General features: G+C 36.9%; 1 protein-coding gene across 2 annotated transcripts in view; it reads right to left on the reverse strand.

Annotated features, from left to right (window-relative positions):
- The window catches only part of LOC575703 (protein odd-skipped-related 2), a 44,825-nt gene extending 18,520 nt beyond the window's left edge, over positions 1 to 26,305 (reverse strand). Inside the window, exon 1 of one of the 2 annotated variants that reach the window (XM_011679708.2) lies at positions 25,907 to 26,305. In XM_011679708.2, the coding sequence (XP_011678010.2) occupies positions 25,907 to 25,961 (55 nt within the window). In that variant the 5' untranslated portion in view covers positions 25,962 to 26,305. Of the gene's footprint in view, positions 1 to 16,144; positions 18,076 to 25,906 lie in introns of those variants that run through there. The other variant, XM_776089.5, reaches the window with a different exon arrangement.
- Positions 26,306 to 26,787: the final 482 nt, after the last annotated feature.

Here is a 26,787-nt window from a genome sequence, read left to right on the forward strand (position 1 = left end):
CGGTGTAATAGGTTTAAGAGGGTCTCTCTCCAATGTATATGTAAGCCCATATCCTTGAGGCGAAGAAGCCACGGCGCGGCCGCTTAGCCCAAAGCCTTTGAGACAATTGGTTTGATCCTACCAGGCAATTGCAAAAGTGTTCCCTCGACACTTCGAGCCGACAGGTTTGATTGAGACGTGTGACAGCGGTGACACAACTGTACCTGCTTCAAGTTTTCTCCTCTCTCTCTACCTCTCTTTCTCTCTCCCTCTCCCTCTTTCTCTCTGCCTCTCTCCTTGTCCCCAAGGTTTATTTAGCCTCCGCCTCTCAGCTGCGCAGGGTCTCAGTTTCACTGTTGGGACCAGCAGAATTGGTATCCCCATCCCTCGCCCACCAAAATGCCCCCCTGCCGCTCCCGTTTGCTACCGACATCCCCAATACAGTCTGGTAATTGTGGCCAACACCAAGGAACACATAAGCTCTCGCTAATAGGGCTCTTGGCTGCCCTGCGTGTTGCCTCTTCAGAGCAAAATGGCCGGGCGGAAATGCCTCGCCCCTGCGCCCCTAATTCGCTCCTACCCGACTGGGAAACAGCGGTGTTGATTTTTTCAAGCAAGTGCACCGGAGCTGGCTGTTGGGTTCCCCGACTGGGTAGACCGGTCGGACGAGAAGTTTGCTCTCCCGTCCGTGCCTCTGCTCTGGCTACGCTTCGGGACCGCGGTGCACGCAGCTGTTCCGGAGAAAGAGAATTTCATCTTGGGTCTGGGATGGCGAGGCGCAGGGGTGGAGGGACCCCGGTGTGACGAGCTAATTGGGGTGACGAAGATGTAGCAGCGGATCGGAAGTGCTCTCTCCGCTCCTCGATTCACGATAGTAATACAAAGATGATGGTATCATTACACAGACATAGCAGGGTACTGGACAGCAGGCAGCAATGCAAGACTCTTATTTAATTTCATTACAGGTGACTCGATCAAACAGTCACTGCTGTAAAATGTTGACCCGATACATGGGAAGTAATTTGGAAGACCAATATTACCGGATATTAAACCGATACATATTGCACTTCAGGTCAGGAAATTAAATATTATTTCCTAAATACTTGGCATTACTTTGTTAAATGAACATAACAATATCTACACAGCATGCCTAACATTTGTACTTAATCAAGAACAAAATTGTAGTTTAACTTAGCTCCATCTTTAGTCAAAATATGCCTTCTAGAGAGAGAGAGAGAGAGGATGCATGGGCTTTATGGCAGAGCCTGTGCAAAAACATGTTATCCAATAACCTTTACTACTACATCTACTGTACTAAAGTCACTCAGATAAATTAATTATGGACTTTGAATAGAGATATTCATCCCTGGAGACCTATTCATGCTAAAGAACCCTTTCTCCTCTCTGTAAACCCTTGAATTTCTTTAAAAATCTGGGAGACACAGAAAGAGAAAAGAGCAAGAGAGAGGAAGAGTAAATGATATTAAGTCATTTAAAAAGTATTTTAAAACTCTCCAACTCCTTGACATTATAAATATAACAAACAACCTCATCATCTATTTCTTTTGTTCCTTCCTCTCTACCGTATATTGAAGTATTATAACTCTCCCCCTTCCCTCCCTCTTCTCCATCTCTCCTTTCTATCTCTTCTTCTCCCTCCTCCATTACCTCTCCTGCCCTCTCTACCCCTCTCCAGTTCTATCTCACCCAGCCTCTTTCCACTTCCTTTTTCTCAAACTCCCTCCTTCTCTTTTTTTTCCTCTCACCTTCTCTTACACCTCAAAATTCATTTCAAACTTTATCCCCCTCTTTACTTTCTCCATCTTCCTTATTCATCTCTTCCTCCCTCTCCTTCCCTCTCTCCTTCTTCCCATCCTCTTCCCTCTTCCTTCACCCGTCCTTTCCCTCCTTTCTCCCCCCTCCTTCTACCCCCTCCCCTACCTCCCCTCCGCCCCTCCTCCTCCTCCTCCATCTCTCCCAATCCAGGAGCATTTGCAAGTGAAGTGGGAGGTTGAGTGAGCACAGCAGGAGCAGGAAACAACATTAGATTTAATCTTGGCAAGTTTGTGCCCGTCCAAACGCCCCGGTGCGGCGACTGTGACGGTGCAAATAGAACACCTACGCCCGCACTAGGTGCGAGACAGAAAACGAATCAGCGCATCTGCTGGGTTTATTGCTGGGATAAATCAACATTAATATCTTGCCCTTCTAGGTCAATTCAACCATCTCTATCTCAATATCATATGACTTTCTTTTGTTCCATATAACCTTTTTCTCTTAATTTCTTTTCATTTGTAATATAATATTTTCTGTTGGGAGCAAGAAGGATGTTAACTCATTGAATACAGACTTAATGCCCTTCTGGCCCTCAGCAGCCAATATATCTCTTACCTACAAAAAGTTGTTTATCTTTTACTGAAATCAGATAACTCAATGAAGTTTATGAAATATATTCTTATTACATAACACAACTATTCAGCATTTCAGAATCTCATTCAGACTCATATTTTGAACCGACAATTTTGAAGTAGATGCAGAAATACATCATATCTGACATTGGTATTAACTATATCCAAACTTTCGGGGTTGTCGGTGCCTCTCAAATGGAAATCAAGAACTATACATTCAAACATGAAGAAGAAACACAAGCACACATCTCAAAACATCTTTCTATTATGTCAAATCTAAGGACTGATTTTAAATGACCAATTTCACCCTGATCAGTGTCTTTAAGAATCAGAAGAAAAGGTTTTCAAAAAAAATTCTTGACATCAAGTCTTTGCGACATCCTCTCAAATCCCCAGGTGTGCGTGCATACCCCCACCTCCTCTCTCTCTCACCTCTTCTCGTTATTATTGAAAAAGAGAGAAAATATATAGAGGGGATCGGGAAGAAGAAGAAAAAAACAGGGACATCCTACTGTATTTACAGAGTGTAATAATCATGGCAAACAACCATTTGGTGATATGAGAACTACAAATTCTGAAATTTGTTGGCCAGCGGGGCGCCGCCGCACCGTAACGGCCTCACGGCGAGAGGTTAGTGAGGAGGAGCGAAATTGCATTAGTATCCGCTGGCAACCGAGCACACTTTCACCTGTCAGGGGTCGGGTGGGATGAGAGAGAGTGGAAACCACGGCCCAGACAAGCATGTACCCGGCCGGCCACACAAGAATTAAGTTCATCATTGGAAAAAATGATGCAGAGCTAGGAAAGAATAGGGTGTAAAGATTTTTTTTTAAATACTTTTATTTTGTCATGTCAACAAGGAAATTAAAAAAATACATTCATAAGCGTTTTACAAATCAATAACTTCCATTATACCCCTTACATTTATGATTCTGCCGTGGGTGTTAAGATTTTGGTGGGTATATTGTTTGTTGAGAGACTGAAGATTTTAATTCTATGAAATAATATGTTTATTAAAGGGTAAAGAACTTAAACTAATGTCACTTTGCCATATGAGAGATGTTATGATCATTCCTTGATTTGAAGAAGAAGCTCTTCGATGATAATTTCTAAAAAAGAACAATAATAGTTCATAAGATATGTTAGTTTTCAGCATGTTTAAAGTACAACTAAATCATAGAAGTCTGTTGAATTACAGTTGAAGTTTTCTGTTAAACATGTCGGGAAATGGTATAAAAAGGGAATAAAACTAGAAAGGGAATATAACCCATATTTCCACACTACTTTGCATGCCATGACAGACAAGACAGACAGGATATGTTGATGGGGAATGGGGTAAAAGTGATAGAGAAATTAAGAGAAAGAGTGAGAGGGAGAGATGGGAAGAGAAGGGAGGAGATAGAAAGAGAGAGAAAGAGAGAGGTGGAGAGAGAAAGAGAGAGGTGGAGAGAGAGAGAGAGGGAGGGAAGTAGGAAGGGAGGGAGGAAGGAAGATAGATGGATAGAGAGAGAGACAGAGAAAGAGAGAGAGAGAGAGACAGACAGACAGAGAGATGGAGACAGATTGACGGGCAGAATGCGGAAGAGAAAGTAAAATAAAATGAGAAGCCGGAAGGAATAGAAATATACAACATAAAAAAACAAGCTATCATTGCCATCATCATAGCTACTCTAACTCGCCTGTTCGGAACCAAAAGAGCATTAACGCTGTGTTAAAGCATAGGGGTTTACGCCCTCCTGGCTCCAGGCATACTATAAGTAGCATGAAGCAATCAATACCTCTATAAAGCCCATTAAAATGTGATTATCACTATATAAGCAAGTCTTTAAATCACCATTAAGAAGATATGAAAGGAAAAAAGTAGGCAGAGAAACTAAACTTGATTAAGTTTCCATTTTATTAAAAAACCTCCATACTTGCTCCAAGCGTTTAAAGTGACAAAAGAGTCGTATTCAATACATGAAATAAATATTTTGAAAAAATATTGGCAATTGAAACAAATTTGAGTATGGTCAGATGTGTATATAAACACAGTGCATGAAATGTAGAACTCCCATTTTAAAAGTACATGCATACCAGTGAAAGAATGAGTGCTTTCTATAGGGTGTTTGAAAAGGTATTAATGATTGGGACGGAGAAATAAGAGGGCCATTAAGAGAAAATATTGTGAGAAGGATCTTGGAAGGGGATTCAATTAAAACAGAATACAAAAAGTAATAACTACTTTCCGTGTAATAGAAATGATCTGGTAAGAATGAAAAATCATTTCTTTCAAACAGGGATAATTACTTTGGTTTCGTGGTAGGGGGAAAAACTGGTAAGGGAAATGATATGTACACTGTTATTGAAGTTTGCAGCAAAATGAAGGATGCAATACTGAAAGAATTTCATGTAAGCAAGTACATGTACAAAGAGAGATATATGGTCTGCAGAGAGCTATAGAGTGACTGTACTATTAAAGAATATGGCCTATTTCTACTAGAATGTTAGCCCAAAGCCTGGTTTATCCTCTTGTTCGTTCAATATTCTGTTAAACAAAGGAGTTATTAGTCTGAGGCCTGAGCTTTTCTTTTGCTTAACATGATTTTAGACCAAGGGTAATAAGCCCAGCTATAAGTTGGAATAGAATCCTCTGCAATGAATCTGAAATCATATTTTGATAGCCAGAAGGGCATCAACTCAAAACACTTAAACACAGCGTTAACGCCCCTCTTGTTCTCAGTAGACAATATCACATTGTGACATTAAAGGTAAAGACCAGTATTGGAAACGCCCCAATTTCAAAAAATGAAATGGAAGCTCTCATTACCAATCATGTGAAAGAATATGTTTTGACTAATACATGATGATAAAAAATTGGCCGGGAAACCGCCTACTAATTCATATATTTGGTAAATTTGTTTCTCTCATGGTCTGTGAGAGATATAGGGTAGTCCCATATACATCTTTCTGTGTATAGTGCTTGTAACTTTACGAAGAATGGGCCACATTTCTTATCATTTTGATGATTCCAGAACCTTGCAGATGCTAGATGCTAGATGATCAACCTTTTCTGATCGATTCCACAACTTTTCTTTCACAATGCAATCGCATGACCATAACTGGTCTTTACCTTTAATTAGCCCAGCTAGAAGTTGGAATAGTATCCACTGCAATGAATCTGAAATCATATTTTAGAGCCACAAAGGCATCAACTAAAAACTCTTAAACATGGAGTTAACACATTTCAGGCTCTCTGCAGGCAGTATTACCGGACAATGATGCATGTAAAACAGAAAACAGAAAAGACCCATCCTCTGTAATGCTGTCACACGTTTTCATTATTTCCCTATCCACGTACTGGTCAGCCGACACCAAAGTCGCTTCTAAAATTCACAACCACAATGGAAAAAAAGAGATTTTAAAATCACTTTCAAAGAAAAAAATAGTAAAGACTGATGTTCTTCAACTACAATTTCACACGTTATCACTAATTGCTTGTCCACTTACTGGTCAGCTGATTACAATGTCACTTCTAAAAAGTTGCAATCATAATAAAACGAAAGTATAAAATCAGTGTTTACTCTGTAAGGTAAGAACCACATCCTTATTGATCGTTCTTCTTGTTCATGGAGAAAACATCTTCCTTGTGCGGCACTTCAAAATGACTTTACTTGGTATTTTTAGCATATTTTGTTTAACTATAATGTTGATCAAGAGCAGCGGAAATCCTGCACCCAATATTTTTAATTGCATTAGGATTGATAATGAAAGACAAGATGTAATGAATCAGTTTCAGACAAGCAGCTTATTAAAGAAGATATTGAAAACTGAAGTATTGAAAACTGAAGTACTGAAATTCAACCAGGTCTTTATAAAAAGGGAGCACTCAACACGATGAAATAATGCATATATATGTTTTCTAATAACCTTTGATCGCACTATGAGGAAGAAGTTTGTTCTATAACGGTTTTTAAATAAGAATGGAGAAAAAAGTTTAATATTTATGTTTTCTAATAACCTTTGTTCAAACTATTTGTAGAAAATATGCTTGTTCCTAATCTGTACCAAAATTGGAGTCGTTGGAAGTGCACAATGACTGGATCACGTATGAATAGATATCCTCTTGAGTTATCCTCTGAACTATATAATGATCTTTCATAACTTTCTTGGTCTGAGGATCAATACCAGAATGAAATAAAGACAAATCAGTTTCAGACAATGTTTTAATTATCCAATTTCAGACAAACTACTCAATCTTTCAATCTATATCTTCAAACATGCCTTATAATGCCCTTCTAAATATATGATACAGTGTTTTTTTTATAAATTATAACTTCAAATGGATTTGATAATCAATAAAACTATATCTTAAAATCTTTTATAAAGCTTATCTGAGCATACATATCAAAATTTCATAGATAGCAGTCCATCGCTTGACCTAAATTAAAGTGACCATTAACTCTCTCCAAATGAGCATATTTAGTTACATACTAAAGCCACCAACTATCTAACAATTAAACACAATGACCCTTACTCTATAAGCTAACTATATGATACCTGTTATCAGGCACATTAATCATCATGTACCAGTACATATCATCAAATACATGAAAAATATAGTCTAGACTATTTCATTTCCAAGAGAAATGTAAGTCTATAAAGATTTTAAGGACATACATTGTCTGAGTGTTGTTCTTCGGTTCACTTGTATGGTGAATTTTGTAATTAAACAGTCACAGTGAACATGTTTTTGTAGCCAAGCTAGTAATGTAATAACGTGGATAAGGTTTCAAGAAACACAAAGGTTGAACAAACAACCATCTAATGGTTTACAAAAGTGTTTAATTATCTGAAGTAAAGGAAATATTAACCTTACATCATTCTTCACACGCTGATCAAATGATCTGTAAAAACTAATGGTGGAAACAATCCATGACAAGATACTTTGTTTGAATGTAGTAATTATTTTAATTCATGCGAAGTGCTGATCGAGTAATCAGGCTTGAAAAGTATAGTGCCACTGATTCAGATTTTAGTTTTCAATTTCCTTCTACGATCATGCACATACAGTTGAACTCAACCACTCATCATTTTGAGAATTCATGAGAAATGGAACACAATAATTTCCACGGACATATATTTAACAAACATACCAGCCGTTTGATTAAGGTGAGTCAGTATTTCTTCATAAAATCATTTCAGAAGACCCTTCATAAATATCATTTCAGGATAATGTTTGTTTTTCCCATTTAATGGAACTTCACACAGTCCATACAAAAATGTTATCAATTACAATGTGTGTTTTTTCATACTTTTATTGTTTCCCTGCAAATATGAACTTTGACCTCAAATTGAAACCCAGTCAATTGCATACCATTACCAAGAACCAGGTGAGAGTACAGGTAACCTCTACCTATGCTTGTACTAGACTCCACCCCCCCCCCCACCACCACCACCATGCCCCTTGAATGAAACATACTGTGAAATAATTTCTATAGCTACCGCATATCAAACTATATGCACAAAGTAGACCAAAATTCAGAGTGTCAAGGGAAAAAAGTGTCAGAGCAAGGTTGCCATTGTGCAAATGAAAGATTTTCCTCATAGAAGTAGCGAGGAATATCATAATGACGAATTAGGAAATGCTGAATTCTTTAGATAGAGAAAAGGCCCAATCTGTTTAGTATCTTCAATTCTATTTAACCAACCATAACATCAAAATACAAAATCTAATCATCATTAGAGATGTATGACAATCATTTCATTCAATGACTAATATTTACAGCCAAACTGGGTCACAAGTTTTTATTGCAAATCTACCATCCATATTAAAGAACTCTTATTTACAATTGTTACACTCCTTCTGTTATTGTCTCGCCCCCTCCCTTTTTTTTCTTTAATTCCAAATGCTAATGAGTTTGCTAGTGATATGAAAAACCACAAAATATGAGTCTTGCAAGAATGGTCTGGAGAAGAAGAGGTTGCCTAGAGCAATGTCAACAGACACATGTTAAGTATTCCCTTCTAAATAAGCCTATGAATTATTTACAAGTAGCCGAAATGTCAAATTACCACCAACCCACTTTTGTGAGTTGACAATCTGCAAGATTTTACGGATGGTATCCTTCTTCTAAGAAACTGCAATCTGAGAAAAAGAAACACTCATAATGCAGCATATTTACTTAATTACATCACATATTTGTATATTCATAGTAAGATATATTGATCTGTTCAAAGCAAAAAGGGGTTATATCAATGTTGAAGTATGAGAGTTAACGCCCTTCTAACTCCTAACAGACGATAAATACATTTTTGTTTTCAACCTTGAATGAAAGATTCAAGCTATATAATTCAGTCCGTGCTACAAACTACTTCCGGTGTAAAAGAAGTGGTTAGCTCAAAAGGGGAAAACCATACACAGACCTTTTTCTTTTCAATCTAAAAAAAAGGATACGGGTTACGACATGTCCACTTGAAAATGTTATTGAGGCCTTGTCATTTTTTTTTTAGTCTAATGATTCCTGATATCTAAGAAGTTGAATAATCAAACATAATCGTCCTTCTTGAAGAGAGCACACACTCCATAAATCAAAAGAGGATAAGTGATAAAGATATTAAAACAAAACAAGAAAAATGTTAAGTAGTAGATATCAAATTGTTGCTATGAAAACTACACAAACAAAACAAGATCTACACGATGGTCATATCATATTTTCAAGTCTAGTACTCCTTATTGACTTTAATAATAAGCCTTCTTGAACTATCAATTGTTCGAGAAAAGGATTTTGAATTGACAAATCGTTGTTAAGATTGCCCTTTTTTTGGGGGGGGGGGGCAGCTTGGACCCAATAAAGCATGAGAGGTGTAATGGGTGTAATCACCATTATGTTTGGAGCCGCCTAAACCCGTACGCACACTGAACCCTGTGCAAGGAATATTTTCCGCAACCGAGCCATCCGCAGACATAATTTGTTTTCATAAGTAACCATTATCTTGGCACACCGCCGACACTTTTATAGATGTTGATGGAATAAAAGACTACTTTATTCCACGACTCAATAGCTCGGTCCATTTTCTCAATGGTAAATGAGTCCAATGCTAAGCATTGTAGGTTGTGACCCATAGACCTTAATAATACAAACATACGTTTGTAAATTTTGAATTAGAAGTATGGGTTAGTGTATGTGGTGTGTGTATTTATTCATGTCAGTTTCCCATATTCATTTCCTTATGGAGTGTGACAATATAACATATTTATTTAATGTCTCTGGAAAAAGACATTTCATATGACATTGAAATTAGAAGTAATGTATTTCTTTGCAAAAGATGTTGATTTCAGTAACTTAAAGAGAACTTGTCACCTAAAAAAGTTATTTCTGCACTGCTGATATTTACTATATATAAAGAAAAACAACTCCAGTTACCTCACCCTACATATTAGAAGTTATTTTAGATATTTGTAATGTCATTCGGTAAGCCTACATACCAGCAATAATTAAAACTATTCTTTGAGATAAATATTTGTCTAGGCAATAAAAATTGACTAATCTAAAAAACAAACAGCGTGTTGAATTCTTCTTCCTTTCCTATCACTCACTTTCTCCCTTCCTCTGTCTGTCTGTCTCTCCGTCTCTCTCTCTCTCTCTCTTTCTCTCTCTCTCTCTCTCTCTCTCTCTCTCTCTCTCTCTCGTACTTTACCATCCTCTGTATAATGCCTGCATATTCTTCAGCCTTGAACCTTATTATTACCCTATATTGCAAAGTTGAGATATTTGACAAGGGCAAGTTGACTCTCAGATCCTCAAGTTTTGGAATTGAATAAATCATATCTCGTTTGTCTCCTACAAGACAAATAAAATTTGTTTCAACTGATCTTGTCACAGTCGTGTCTTCTTGATATGACTCTACAAACAGCAAGAAGAACAAAATAATTATCTTCTTCTCTTTTTCCTTACCTTACCAGGTGATGTAAATGGGTATCTGGCAGGAATTAATCTCCTGAAATGCTAGGCAGCCGTGCTAAAGCCAGGGTAATAATCGGGAACGCCAAGAGTATCAAGTCTGACAGACATGAGCGCTATACAACAACCCACTATAATTATTATTATTATTAAATCTTAATTATAAAATTAAGTTGAATTTCAAGGTAATTTCACTTATTTTGTTAAGATTGTCAATGTGTGTATGAATCCTAAACAAATGTTTCTCAATTCAATGAAATTATTTAATTGTCTAAAAGCACTTTAAGTAGAATTAATGCCCTTTTGCTCTCAACAGCTGCTTTCACATGAGGTCAGGGTGTGTGTTAATCAGACAGGTAGGAATTTGTTTGTAATGATGAATTAATTGCCTCTGTGTTAATACTAATCATAAAGTTTATCATGAAAATGTTACAGCATTATTGAATAACACATTTAGTACTTGGTGTGTAGACCTATATCCTTGGACAGAAAAATGCATGTAAACTGCATTTACAATGCCAGCAAAAATCATTTATTTTTTTTACATTCCGGTCTTTCGTCACCCGACTCTCCTTGCTTCTGTGCGATCGCACGCAGAGAAGCGACAAGTCACGAGATCGCACTACTCGCCCAAAAATTGACTTGACTGGTATAAATTGATGATTTTTCAAAATGGCGTTTGGGATGTGTATATAAATGGGTATGTAGTGTACTTTATGTGTCAACATGGTCAGAATTAAGACGACTGAAATATTTATCTCTATTTGATTGAGTTATGGCAAATTTTTCTTTTAGAAATCTCTCCCATAAAGGTTTCAAACATCTATTCTTGATCCTATTCAAGTAAGAATTCTGCACCTGGATGCGTTAAAAATGAAGATGCTTCAATCGGCAACTGAAGAGTTGGTTGATCACGCCAGTAGCACTGGAACTCTCATTAATATATTTTGTAAAGTCATTATTTTATCTGGTATGCTCACATAAAAAAAACCTTATCCATTGGGCCTGTTTGGCCTGGCAGGTCCCCCTGGGGATATAGAACGGTGTCACGGTCAAATGAATCAAGAAAACTTGTGAGGGTACATGCATGTCTGACACATTACAATAAGAAAACGGAATGAGGGTTTCCCCCTATCTGTTTACCAAACGGTAGTGTTACATTGAGATCACATTAACTAATCATCCTGGTACTTACATACCAGAGGTTATAAGTCCTTTTCCATAGGTTTGTTACACGTCGAAAAAGTTCATTGTTCTGAAGATTCATAATTCTAAAGGTTCTGATACAATTTGTGATCAAATTCTATTCAATTCCAAAAGTTAACTGAGAAGGGTTCAAAATTGTGATAACGAAAAAAAGAGTTTCATACTTCGGACTTTTCGGAGGATTCATAACTAAATAGAACCCTGTATCATTTTCAGAAATAGAAGCCTTTTGAATAATGGACCCTATTTAATTTTTCAGAATTTTGAATATTAGTTGATTTTTTAGAACTGTGAACTCTATTTCATTTTCAGCAGTATGAACCATCAAAATAATAATCCTTTGGAGTAATGCATCAAATTGTTTATGAATTATGAGGGATGGTTCTGGTGATGTGAATATATTTCGTAAAAATATAAGCATATCTGTAAAGCGCTTAGAAACATCGTAGATGTATTAAGCGCTATATAAGAGCAAAATATTATTATTATATGTTAACCGATGCATTTAAGGAATTCTTGTCAAAGCAGAACGAGTTCTGAGTGTCCAAATATTTGTAATTTCTATAGCATGATTTTATAAAATCTATAATCTATTTTAAGATGAAGATTCATTTTCAATTCATTTTATTCAAGCAAACAGGTTTCTTTCTTTTGTCACATAACCACTAAGTTTTAAGATTAAAAAAATATGGTGTATGCATATTACCATGCTAAATATGCAATATAATTTCAAGAAACCAATGAAAGAAAATATTCTTAAACAGCTTAATTAACAATAGACTTTGATTTTTGCTTTTGTTAATAATGCATTAATTTATAATTATTATTCAATACTTCAATATAATAAAACAGGTTTCTTTCTTTTGTCACATAACCACTAAGTTTTAAGATTAAAAGAATATGGTGTGTGCATATTACCATGCTAAATATGCAATATAATTTCAAGAAACCAATGAAAGAAAATATTCTTAAACAGCTTAATTAACAATAGACTTTGATTTTTGCTTTTGTTAATAATGCATTAATTTATAATTATTATTCAATACTTCAATATAATAAAACAAAAATGTATTACCTATAATAGTTTGTTCCAAATTTTCTGTTTCTCTCTTCAACTGACTGACAAAGCATTAGTTTTAAAAGATTGATAAAATTGTCTGTTTAGGAAAATTATTAAAAAATCAGTTATTTTAAACTGTCATGAAATATTCATTAATAACAGGATATAGAATACTAAACTGGATTTTTTTTGTTTTTATATTTGAAAAGATATTTAATTAATGAAGAAGAGGGGAGAATGACATCTGCTTGGAGCCAGAAAGAAGTTAACCTATTCATTTCAACATTCAGTTAACACCCTTCTGGTTCTAACAGGATGATATAACATAGAGATGGAAACAAAGATACACTCCACAAATCCCTTTCTCATTATTATGAAAACTGAAGAAAAATCATCCTCTCTTTCACAAAATGCCTTGAAAAATACAGTTGTTTCAACCAAAAGTGTTTAAATAGGGATTATCTCTTACATTTCTTCTACAGAATGCTTATACTTATCTTAAATTGATTATATCAATGCAATTGTGTAAATCAAAGAGATTAATTAATTGACTAAGCTCAAAAATCTTGTTCGAATTGCACCAGTAATTTCTCCAAAAGCAGCAAACATGACTACCCTAATGCTGACCCAAACTCCCCCAGAGCTGTAGGGCTGGAATTCTGGCAGCATCTGGTATCTCCCACTAGCTGCCTCTTCATGAGCAGGGAAATATTTAAAGCATTTGTCTTGTTGCAAGACATTTGCAAGTGACTGCACCAAAAATATCTTGAAATTTTGTAGCCTTATGTATTCTTTAATAAGAAAACTACATGTTTATTCTACAATTACATTGAAATACACAAATAAAAATGATGAATAAACTCATCATAATCCATTCCATATGTTGAAATATTTTCTTCACTCAAAATTCTTTTTTTTTTTTTCAGACCTACATTTTGGTATAAACCAAGTCATAACTGAAATTTTCTACCTCCTCGAAATTTCATGACAAACTTAGCTTCTTTTCATAAAAAGTACTATATTTACATCCACTTATCCAAGTAAAGTTAATTGAACACTTACTTTTGCAATTTACCAAACTTGTAAACTAGCTGCTATTTTGATTTCTTTTCTTCAAATCCACAAACCTTTTGAATTCAAATCAATTAACCTAGAGTACTATAATAATTACACATTTTTCAAAAAAATATGATGCTTTCACCAATGTCCAAAGATCTTTTTTATTACACCTATAAGAGGGCCTTTTTACACCCTATATAAATGTCTAATCACATTAGCTTTCGTTAGCTTAACTGATCTGAGTACCTGTTGACGGATCTATTCATTCATTTAAATCCTAAACCATTATTAACACCTCAGTAAGTCCTTTTTTTTGTTAAGTCGTGGTCTAATCTGTCTCTTGAGACTCATGCTGATAATAAAGCCTTTCAGCACTTGGCTTCCAACAGTTAACAGCTTCCAATACCCACAACAAGAAGAAAGGAAAAGACAGGTTAATCTTAAAGCTAAGACCAGAAACTGGCTGCAAGCCGGGGTTATTTATGGTCAAGTGCAAAGAGAAAGAGAGGAGAAAAGATTTATAAAGCAAAGAACAACTTGTAGAAGAATAGGTATGGTTTTCTGCTCAATGCAGTCTGCAATTAGGGATTATGTTGATACCCTTCTATAAGCTCATTATGTGTAATTGTTGATTAGATTAAGTAATGTTGGTTTCTTAAATAGAATCTTAAGAACCACATGGTTTTGTTGGGGTTTTTTAAAGAAAGAAAGAAGACAAAGAATGCTGCTGGTATATAGTAATGCCACCTTTCTCAATATCCAATGAATGAAATTGATATAGATCAGATTTTCTACCATGTTGTGTATAATCAACATATTCCTAATTCTGAAAATTAATCCAGAAAGCTATAAATAACAAGAATTAATAATGTAGCTAAATTAATCATTAAAAAATTCTACGAGGAAAGAACACAACCTGTAGCAGTGAATTGATTGTTCTCAATTTCCTTTAAAAAAATATATATTGTTGACAAAAAAATGTGTCATTAACAACTCTAAAATTACTGACCTTAAAAGGAAGAAATTTAAATGAATGTAAATGATTTGGAAGAGAGAAAAGAAAAGAAATTTTCCATCTTAAAAAGTATGAAAATACAATGCCCAAAAATTGTTAAGAGAATAAGCAGCATTACAGAAAAAGACAGAAACCTAGTGAGCATTTTGAAAAAGGTCTTGGAGGGAAAATTAGGATTGACAAAAAACTCTTAATTTCATAGTAATGACCCAAAGCCACATAAACTCAAGAAAGTACCTTTCTTCTAAATTATATAATTAACAGTTCCTTGCACCCTTTTTCCTTCCAATAAAACAGTTAGCTTATTGTCCCCCGTCCGATTATTATCAGTAAACTGCAGCTGAGGGAGAGCAATCACTTAGCAGGTCGCCACCGGATCTGCCTGCCTGGCCTAGCCCACTGGAGCTTCCTTTGTTTGCCCCCTCTATACACTACCACTTCCACCCAGCCACCGTTTCTGCAGGTCGGACGGGGGAAGTCTTTGATTAACAATTAATTCTGTCCTTCCCAGGTCAGTGTTCTCTTCAATATAGTGAAAAATATATAAAAGGGGGAAACTATACTTGTTTATGTCTAAAAAAAACTGATTTGGCCTCAAAGAGAGTTTCAAGAGTTCAATATTCAGGTTGATTCAGCTTTCACAATAGCAACATTTTGCTTACAAAATAATGCATGACAGAAAATATGATCCTTCCAATTTGTTTACATCAGGAAAGAAATAATTTCAGTGTATATAGAGTATGTAGAGTGTGCTTTGAGGAAGAAGTATGGATCCTTTTTGTTTTTATCTATTTTATGTTTCAACTTGTAAAGCTTTACAATATTTTCTATATCCCGAACAAATACATATAAATCCTCTAATTACTGGAAGACTCAAGTCATTGGAGTAAAACCCTCTCACATCCTAAGCCTGTTCATCGAGTATATTTTCTAAAATGTCCCGATTTCTGCAAAGCCCAATTTTTTTACTATAAATCCACTGATGTTAATTTTTTCTGTTCTGTCATTGCATTTTCAAGAAAGTTGCTAAAAAGCATGCTCTGTCATTACTCTATATTTTTTAAGAGGAATCTATTTTCAATAATTCTTGGAAATAATTGAATGCATGAGAAGAGACAGATGCAAATTTTGCTCTCTTCTAAATACCTATTTTGTTCTCCTTTATGTACCAAATCTAATTTGTAGTTAGCTCGATCAACTTTTAGTTCTCTTCACGACTCTAAAAACTGCCCAGAGACAAACTGATGTGTGCTATAAAAGCTGCCAGCAATATAAAGATAGATACCGTTTGTGGTATTCAAAGTTGGTGGTAAAAATGGGATGGTGCAAGCAAACTTAATTCTACAAAATTATAATTCCAAAATGGGTGAAGAGAAATGAGAAAAGAGTCCATTCCAAGAAATTCTCTTACTGTACCATTTTTGGGCTTGTGGTAGATAGAAATGATTTTTAAATAAAAGGCGATTGGCTTTACCTTTGTGCCATAGATAGAGCTGAGGGTCCCTGCAAGCAGAGAGGTAGAGCTGCCAGCTGTAATACATAGACATCGATCCTGCATCCATGGTTGACGATGGTTCCTCAACATCCAAGATACGATACAATTTTCCTTGAGGATATCGTCAAGATGGAGGAAACAAAAATCTCAGATTCTCTTTTTCGTTTTTCTGGCTGAAGGAGATTTTTTGTCCGAGGTTTGTTTTAGAATTTACAGCACCAATTCTAGAAGATGAGAATGTGTAAGGATCAAACTGAAGAAGCTACTGCCAGCTTGGAAAATAAAACGATGATGATATCGAGGTTAGCGAGTGACGATCTAGCTTTGGGATTGACTGATATCACTTTTTCAGAAGAAATTCTCAAGTTTGGCAGATTTGAAATGAAGGAAACGGGAGAGACGAAGATGAAGAAGTCAAAGCCACAAAGCGCTTCTGACAAAATGAAGGTTTGATGCGGAAAAACAGTGGGCGAACCGTGGTTGTCTCAGACAATGGCTGCCGTAGAAGCTGCAGTGGAGAGTTGGGCGGTGTACGCTAGAAGCAGTCATGAATCGATGTGAAGAACGCGACGCCAACTGCGGATGTTTGGAAAAACAAGAGTAGCTTACAATGCAATGAAGCTATTACGGATTTGATGAATTGGTCTTGATATCGTGGATAGCGTTTCGATATCTGAGCGCTCTGACCGAATGACGGCTTCTACGAGAGGAGTAAACCTTGAAAGAGATCGAAGGTTGAGGTATAGCTACCTACCAAGGACAGATATCGTGTGAGACGCGATCACAATAATCATCAGCAATATAGTTCTTCTCCGACAAGAAAACAAATCAGAGTTGCTAAAAATAATCAGCACGTTATGTTTTTTCCTCCACTTCCCGAAGCTTGCGTAGTGTTAGGATGAAGGGTGGTCATCAGAAGTACGATAAGGAAACTGTGGTGGCGCAATTCAGCTGCGGCAGATCGACATTGGGGATAGGCAACCCTTGAATGACATGTGACGTGGGTACTTGCGATCTCGGTTTAATATCAAATCCAGAAAGGATGACCATACGGGCTATCCCAAGACTCTCCGGCTCTGAGTCATGAATAAATCTGGTTGGAGAAACAAAATATGCATAAGTGCATTTGCCAATCAGGAGTCGTTATCTTTGCCGCGTCAATCTCCTAATTACGACATTATCACCCCAATGATGGGTCCGTCTGTCCGTGGTATCTAGTCCAACATCCAGAGAGCCTTCTTAGATCAGCGTTCATCCGATGACACGATATCTCCGCCCCCTTTTGACAAGAAAGCAGTTTTATTCCTTTTGTCTTGAAGCAATATGGTTTGACTGTTTGCCTATCTCATTAAGATCACAATCTCAATAGTACACAGCTAACTCGTAAACAACACCTATGGTCCTCCTTTGGCTCTAAAACAAACAAGGTAGGTCTTCTTTTTCATACCTGGTGGATCAAAAGTGAGTATTTCCAGCCCTGTACTCCCCGAAAAAAAGTAATAAAGTTATCCCCCTCGTTTGGAACCTGGAGTATATTTTCCAAAGTTGGAGACAGGAAGTTAAAATAACTTTCCAATCATATTGGTGTGCCTCTCAAACGGGATATGTGTTATATCTCTGTGGCTATTGGCTGGAAGAGATAAATGCTTGTGTGTTGGGTGTGTGTCCATGTGTGTGCACCCAGCATGGACTCATGAATATTCATAGGATGATTGACATCCTTTATCAGCCAATCAGAGAGCAAAGCTGCAAGTCCAGTGACAAGTGTGTGGAAGGAAGTCACATCTTGGTTCATATACTTCTCTCTCTATCTCTCTCTCTCTGGGTGTCTCTCTCCTCAGTTACCATTTACAGTAGTAAAGTTCTTCAATACAGTTCTACCTTTCTCCCTCTCTCTCTCTCTCTCTCTCTCTCTCCCTCTTTCTTACACACTTTTGAAATATTAACTGAAAGTAATGTAACTGTTTTAACTGTTCATAGACTCAATATACTTCAAAATCTTATAATTAAAAAATTGTGACACAACTTTACAGCAGACATATTCAAGTTAACAGCTGGTCTGATTTTTCTTATGTACTACATTTAGAGATTAGACTTTCAGATTAGAATTTCCTATATAAAATACATTGAAATTAAAACTTGGTTAAAAAAATGAAAAAGCATTCACAATGTACACATTGTAGTCTACTACTACAGAATCACTGCTGTGGTGATTCAAATCCTTTATAATTCTGTGAATGGTTTATTGAATGAGGAAAGTCTTAACCAATTAAGACTATTTTGTTTATTTTATTTTTTCTTTCCACAATCACACATTAAATTTTTTTTTGTAGTATTTCTCTGGTTTTATGTCCTTCTGTGCGAATTAAACATAAGAATATTTGAATGTATGATACAAATGATTCCACATTGCATAACAAATGATTCAATATTTTCCCATTTGAATGCCTTTTAAGATAGGGTTTCCCTAGGAGACTAGGTATCACAATTATTTCGTATATTTCATTGACATTTATCTTTTTTCTTATTCTCAAAATAATTTTCTCTTTTAAGTCTCTCTATACTGCATTTTCAATACCCCCTCTCTTTTTCTCTTTCTTTTTCTTTCTTTCTCCTCTCTCTCTCTCTCTCTTCTTCTTCTTTTTATTCCATCTTACCCATTCTCTCTTTCTCTACTTCTCTTTTCTTTCTATCTTTCCCTTCTCTATCTCCCTATCCTTCTAATTCAATCTTATCAGCTCAACAGAAGCAAGGTCTTTACATACTCACCACCAAAAAGGGGGAGGGTTAGTAGGCCAATAAAAAGGGAGACAAAAAACACACTGCCCAGCTAACATGCTCTTATGCACACAGAAAGCAACCCGGTCCCAAAGCAAGTGACGAATCGGGCGCTAATTTTGAGTAAATGTTTGCCCGGGCCGCTGGGTCGTGCAGCCCATCCATTCATCACAATTAGCAGCAAAACAGCGAGAGAAAACAATCGCGGCCTGAACTTCCGATATTTTGTATCCATTCTATTGTGAGGGTTGGCTAGCTTGTTTGCAGGTGAGGGACCCAAGCAAGCGGAGACCCTTATCATCCTGTGCAAAGCTCTGCCAAACTGCTAGAAGTTAGGGCATGAATGCGACTGCAATCATACCTTTATATAAAGACCACTCAAGGAAATAAAAGAAGCAGTCCACCTAGTAAAATATGTGAAACTTCCCTGGGAAGATAGTCTTCACTAGAACAGCTTTCAGTAAAAAAAACACTTTTCAAGCAAGGGAAACAACAACAACAACAAATTTAAAAGAAAAAGCAATTTCAATAGCATTAACACCTTTTGAAATGTGTGAACATTAATAATAATAATAATAATAATCTGTTTTTTTTATATAGCGCTCAATACACCGATCCAACGATGTGCCTAAGCGCTTTACAGATATATTATTACCCCGGTCATCGGATTCAGGCTCACCCGCACACAATGTGTGCACATTTTCCACATGAGTTTGTTTTCGGAAATTCATTGCAATTGTGTTTTGGACGATTTATCACCTCCCTGCAAGAAGGTCATAATTTTGCTAGTAATGCCTTTTTTGCTGGCAGCTGACAAATTGACTAATACACAGTGGTTGGTAATGCAATATCTTGAGCATCAAAAGGTCATTATCTCATATCATATTTCATAGGACTAATGGCCTTCTGCCCCTCAATAGAGAATACAATAGGGACAATGCGACATTAACGGATGACTTGGGCAGAGTACCTAATACATTACCATTAACTGACTATGAACTATGGCATCATTGAATCACAATTTGATATCTTTGGTATGCGGGAAGACAATGAATGAAAAGAATACAGGAGAAAACGATGAAAATATGTCATCATTATTGGATATATTGATAGCTTTCACCCCTCATTTGCAACACTCCATCTTTCTACTGTTTCCTTTTCTCTCTCCCCCCCCCCCCCCCCCCTGTATTCAATCCGTCTTGCTCCCTTTTCATTTATTTATCCTCCTTCCCCCTCTCTCTGTTTGTCTGTCTGTCTGTCTGTCTGTGTGTCTGTCTCTCACTCTTTCTCTCTCTGTCTCTCACTCTCTGTCTCTCTGTCTTTTTGTTTCTTTCTCTCTCTCACTCTCTCTGCCCCATCTCTCTCTCTCTCTCTCTCTTTCTCTCTCTCTCTCTCTCTCTCTCTCTATTTATTTATCTATGTATCTATCTCCCTTCTCCCTTTTTAATTTTTAACATACTGGTTCAGTTCCTTTCCGTAGTTTATGATTTTAAAATTGATTCCCACCACAACCACACCCATTTCTTAATCAGTAATACAGCAAAGCTACTTTTTACTGACATCCCTTCTATATTCCGTAACAGAGTTGATGCCCCTTTAGCTCTCAACAGACATAGGGCGCGTTTATCGGGCTTGCCACTAGATATGTACATATCGTATCCCACTATTGAACCCCACTATACGATCTTGATTTGCATGGGAGCTTTGCGTTTATCGATCTCTCAGAAACGTGATTCTGGCTGTATGTCACACAGGCGCGTAGCCAGGGGGGGCGGTGGGGGCGGTCGCCCCCCCCCCCCAAAAAAAAAAAAACGCCGGCCAAAAAAAAAAGAGAGAGAAAGAGGAGAAGAAAAAAAAAAGAGGATGTAGGAAGAAAAAGGGAAAAGGAGTCGAGAACGGTACAACGAATCATCAAAGCTTCCTCGCTTCGCGCGGGAAGGGGAAACTGAGTTCAAGTTTAGGATTAAGGGTCGGGAAAGTTACAACGAATGGTCTTCTTTCTCTAATAATTTAATAAAACGTCAAAGCTTCACGTGAGAGGGGGGAGGGACTAAATTCAGACAAGGATTATGAGTCGAGAAAAGAACAACGAATCGTCTTCTTTCAAAGCTTCCGCGCTTCGCGCGGGAAGGGGACTGAATACAGATAAGGATTATGAGTCGGGAAATTAGGTACAACGAATCGTCTCTTTTCTCTAATAGTTTAATGAAACGTCAAAGCTTCGCGTGAGAGGGGGGAGGGACTGAATTCAGACAAGGATTATGAGTCGAGAAAGGTACAACGAATCGTCTTCTTTCAAAGCTTCCGCGCGGGAGGGGGGAAACTCCCCCCTTCCTGCACCCACCCCCCTAGGGAGCGCGCTTTGCGCGCTCTGTAAGTGATTCGCACGCTTCGCGTGCTCATTACCGCCCCCCTAAAATGAAATCCTGGCTACGCGCTTGATGTCACATACAAAACACACCTTTTTGCGTCTTTAGATATGCCCATATCTAAAGCCCTTTAAAAAAGGCTTTGCGTTTATCACCTTCTAAATTTGCCTGAAAGACGTTTGAGAAACCTGATTCTAGCCAAAAATCTGGTCGATAAACGCAACCCATAGTATACCAAGGGTTTGGGGAGCAATTGGGGCTACTTATGTGATTAGTATCATTGCAACCAAGGTCATATGAATTGGGTTTATAGCTGAGAAACAAGATTTATCACACCAATACAAAATATACTGATGTATGATATCATCAGCTATAACTTGTCATGAATTAAGTGACATGAAATTGGTGGTGTTCAAGGATGTTTGTCAAGTTGTAGAATGTCCTTAGGAATAGAGAAAAGGAAGCAGAAGAGAACAGAAATCTATAGGAGACAGGTTAAAGAATGTGTTAGAAAATTTATTTGACAAATATAAGTAAATCCAGTACAACTGCTGGAGGGAGGGGGAGGAGGGAGGGGGAGGAGGAAGGGGGAGGAGGGAGGAGGGAGGGGGAGGGGGAAGAGGGAGAAATAAGAACAATACAATGTAATTTCTCGTCAATTTATAGTCCTGCTTCCGGATGAAAAGCATACTGTGTACTTTGCTGGTAGTTCTAATGTTCCTGGTAATGTTCTGACCTTTTGCGACCTCTCATCAATAAAAGGGACGCAACTCACATACCAAGACCTTCTTGGGTTAAGGAGGTGTCATAATATCTATTTTCCAAGGTCCCTTTCACAGATAGACTTTTATTGACATAAGGGGCCTCTTATTTTTCATAATTAAAAAAAAACACATTTTATATTCACTTCTCATTTTGTTGGATTTTCTATGTCTTTGTTATTGTTGTCACTGTTGATGTTCCTGGTACTGTACTTTATCGACCTTTCACCAATAAAAGGGATGCGACTCACATACCAAGGTCTTTGGGGTTAAGGAGATGTCATAACACAATATCTATACTATCCTCAAAGCCCTTCTCAGTTGGACTAAGAAATTACATAAGGGACTATCCTTCAACTTTTAATTTGTTTAATTTTCTGTCTCTTTGTTTGGGAGGGGGTAGTTTTTGCTAGTTCTAAAGATTTGTCTCACATTCTCCTGATAAAACGGAGGATATTAAAGAAATAAAATAAACACAAATAAAATGATGAAAAACAGAGTGAGCAAGTGTTAAGGGAAGTTAGAAATTTAAAAAAAAACAGCAGAACAACAATTGTAAAGGAAACACTGCTTCACAGACATATAAAATCTAATTCAGAGGGTAAATTACTTAAAACTTGAGAATTAAAATCACAACATTTTTAGTCTACTTTCTTTTAATTTTGATTTCTCACATTATCACTCACAGGGGAGGTATTGAGAGACATTTTTAGATACATTATCCTACAGGTGTACTTTAACACAATCTGGAATAAAATTGTATTCATTTGTCAGTGTCAGAGAAATACTCTCAGCTTTTAACTGTCCCTAAAAGATCTTGTCAGGCGAAAATCCTGCCTGCTCGGAACACCGGGGTCATGGGTGCCTCCTACCAACAAAGGGGTAATAGAGTCACACCCCTCCCAATATCCATCTGGGCTAATTGGTACTTGGGCACCTAGGCAGTGTGTCATTCTATTCCCCAAGATGCTCTCTGAATGTATCTTGGACTACCTATCTGTCACATAGTTTGCCTCCTCTAATTCATTCCTAGCAAAGGTGATTTATATATTCTTTCTCTTTCTTTCTCTCTTCTGGATACAAATTACATTAAAAGTGTAGTCAAAAGTTCTCTCTCTCTCCCTCTCTCTCTCTCTCCCCCCCCCTTCTCTCTCTCTCTCCTCTCTCTCTCTCTCTCTCTCTCTCTCTCTCTCTCTCAATCCCAAGTGCAAGTATACATACCTTGCATTTTTTTAAGAGAGAAAATTTCTTCATAGTTCTCAAAAATGGATCATAGGCGACATCAAAACTTAACTAACACTAGCAAAAACACATCAATTCAAAGTCCCAAGTAAGATTTTCACCTACCAGTATAGACTAAATTGGTGAGATTCATTATAGTCCCGAATACCTACAAACATCATCTCTGTGTATATCTATTCTCTTGAAATTGATCTACTTTTGCCACTAATGCAATGGGTCATCACAACTTGTGGGCATATCAATCATGCCTCTCATGGGTGCAGAGCGGCAAAGTGAATTAAATCCCTGCTAACGGGTGGTAGCACAGATTCTGACTTCTTGCAGATGCTGACTTCCAGCACCATCAAACTCTTCATTTCCCCAAGTCATGTCAAACAATATGACAAGATGAAAGCCAACAGTGCCGTATAAAGGGTAGCTGGTAGCATCCAGTTGTATTTGTATAGATTTATTTGTTCTAGGGGCAGTAAAAATAGACCGTTCTCCAAACACCTGAAGTTTTTACTCATCGTTCAAGTAATTTTACGATTGGCTACCATCAAAGTGATGAACTTATGTCAAGCCAGGTGCAGGGTACTCCAAAATCACAGTTCTTGGAGTTTTGAGTACATAACTTTGAAACCCACCAACTCATTGCACTTTGCTGACAGTTTCAGATGTATATACAGGTAATGCACTCCGGGCACTCCCATGAGGAATACCAATTTGACTTAATGCAAGGATTGTTATAAAATTAAAAACAAGTTTTTCTTAAGACTACTGTACATGGATATGAAAATAATGGATTTCTAAGGGAGAGTGAGTGAAAGAGAAAGAGAGGGAGAGGTTTATTATGCATTTATTTATTTCTGATATTTATACAGGGTGGCATATGTAACCAATTTGGTGGTCTTCCATGAGGCCCTGTTTGGTAACAATAAAACAAATAACAGCAGCAAAAACAAAATAGATAAATACACAAGCATATAAACAGGTAAAATACAAATTAATTGGTATCCCATGAAATAACTGATCATTCAAGAATTATCCTTAATCATTTACATGAAATATGTGAATGGAATTTTCAATTTAAATAGAAAATACTTTTTTAATGGTTGGTGGAGAGAAGAGAGATTCGGTGAATACAAGAGAGACAGGTAGAGGAGAAGAGACGGACAGACAGACAGAGAAAAGGACAGATGTGGAGAGACAGAGACAGACAACGGAAGACAGAAAAACACAGATAGAAAAAGAGAAAGAGAGACAGACTGAAAGTGTGTAGGGGAGGACAGAAGGAGAGAAGGGAGGGGGGCAGTCGATCAAACTTTATCTTTGGCATATACACGGTTCACATCATGCACATCACCCTCAGGTTCTTAACCCTGTACAAATGTCACCTAAAACACCCCTCTCCATAATCATGCAGATGGTATCAAATTTCCAACATTAATACCAAACAAAACACTCCACCAATGTTTGTGAACTTCTCCTTCTCACAAAATTCCTCGCCTACCCCTCCCCTCCCACACTCCCACAGTTCAAAGTCACTTGAAGTAAGCAATCAATCTAAAAGAAAATCAACAAGTTAGAAGGCAGCTACAATTGGAACCTTTTCGGCGGCAAGATCAAAGGGGGAGTATTGACACAAATGTGGGTTGGATAAAAGAGTTAATGACGCTAATTTGGGAATTGATAGGTAAACTCCAAATCTTTCGGCAGCCCAAACGGAAAGAGCTTGAGTATATTAATAGGGTGTTTGTGGGGTTGTTCAGGTCAATAAGATGTACAGCTGAGATGGAGAAGTCTTGGAGGCTAGTTGTTTTAATTGTTAGGCAACTCAGGTGCTTGGTATGACATACAAAGTACACCTGTAGTATATCAACAAGGTTGGGCGAGACTGCCTTTTTTATAAAAAAATATCAAAAATCGTTTTTACAAAAGAAACTTAAAATAGATTATCAGTAATTGCATCAGTTTAGAAAACATATAGAGCAAAACTCTTTTCTTCAAATTCCTGTGTGTCAAGATGTAGCCGCATCATATATCTTTTAATAAATGGAAACCATATACTATAACTATCCACAAGGAAAAATGAACTAGTGACTGTTTTTTTTTCTTCAAAATTTATCTTTCCATAAAAAATACTCAACTCAGTGTTAGTTTTCTTTGTACAAAATCGGAGCAATTATTATTTGGACTACCGGTAATCAAGCATTTGATGATTGAGAATTTTTCTTTGAACTTTTTTTTTTTTTTTTTGGGGGGGGGGGGGTATTTTTATAGATATCACTCAAAATACGATTGTGGTTTTGGACTAGCCAGCTTGAACTCATATCCTTAACAAGGCATTATGCTTGTCTCTTATACCCGGGTGAAGAAATGGTTACCTCATAATTTGACAAGATTAAATTCAGTAACAGTGAGCCAAATCATGACAATACTTCAAAGAATAAACAAACATTTAGTATAATACATTAAAAAGTTAAAAATATTGATATTCAATGAAAATTCAAAATGAAATATAGGAGTCAAGTACTTGTTTGTTGCAAATATTACTATTTTCCCTTCCAAATGAAATTATAAGTATCAGAAAATGATCGCATTTAGCTTACCCATTTCAGTTTTGTGCATTGGGAACAGGACCGGATACGGCATCACATACATCATTGAAGAGAAATAGTTCTTGGCGCTGAATGCCTGGAATTTTCAGAAAACCCTCTACTTCAAAAGAGGTACACAAACTTCTCTGAAAGAAAGTAAAGATGGTACTGCAAGCAAGATGAAGAAAAGCTAGCTTGATGAAATGTAGCTTGGAGAAATAACCCGGATTGACGATCAGAGTTTAGGCTCGTTGCATAAGACTAGGACTGCTCTACCAGCAACGACAAGCACCAACAACTCATAAACAAGACAGTAGCAAACTAAGAGATAAATCGGCAATTGCGCTTCTTTTAATCGCCTCCTGTAGACCTGTGTGGTCCCGACACCACTTCGTCATCCAATTCACCAAAAATAACAGTTCCATTTTATATCTCTTGTGGTGTTTTATTTCTCCTTCGTTCTTCCAACAAAGGGGGGAAGCAGGTCTTTCTGCATCAAATACTTTTGTAGGAGAGATAAAGTGGTCATAAAAATCGCTGATTGATAAAAGAAAAATTTGGAGGGCTGTGTTCGGCCGGGTGTTCTGTTATAATCGAATAGAACATAGGTGTGAAGTCGTTGGATAGAATCTGGTGAGTGTTTGGGTGTGTGACTGATTTGATGAATCGGATCTGTATATTAGTCAGAGTGATCAATCGTAGATGAAGTAGATATCAATAGTTTGTCAAGAGCGATACAAAAGTTTGTTGATTGACTGTTTACTACTTGGAGATATGCCTGACCCATTAAACTTTCCATTTGTTGCTTTCTACATTGAGTCAAAGAAGGAAAAAAGTATACCTGTGCTCACTTTCTGAATTGATTTTACATTAAAAGCACTTAATAAAAAACA

The sequence above is a fragment of the Strongylocentrotus purpuratus genome, unplaced genomic scaffold (genome assembly GCF_000002235.5).
Source record: "Strongylocentrotus purpuratus isolate Spur 01 unplaced genomic scaffold, Spur_5.0 spur5_scaffold_7, whole genome shotgun sequence".
NCBI classification, from domain to species: Eukaryota; Metazoa; Echinodermata; class Echinoidea; order Camarodonta; family Strongylocentrotidae; genus Strongylocentrotus; species Strongylocentrotus purpuratus.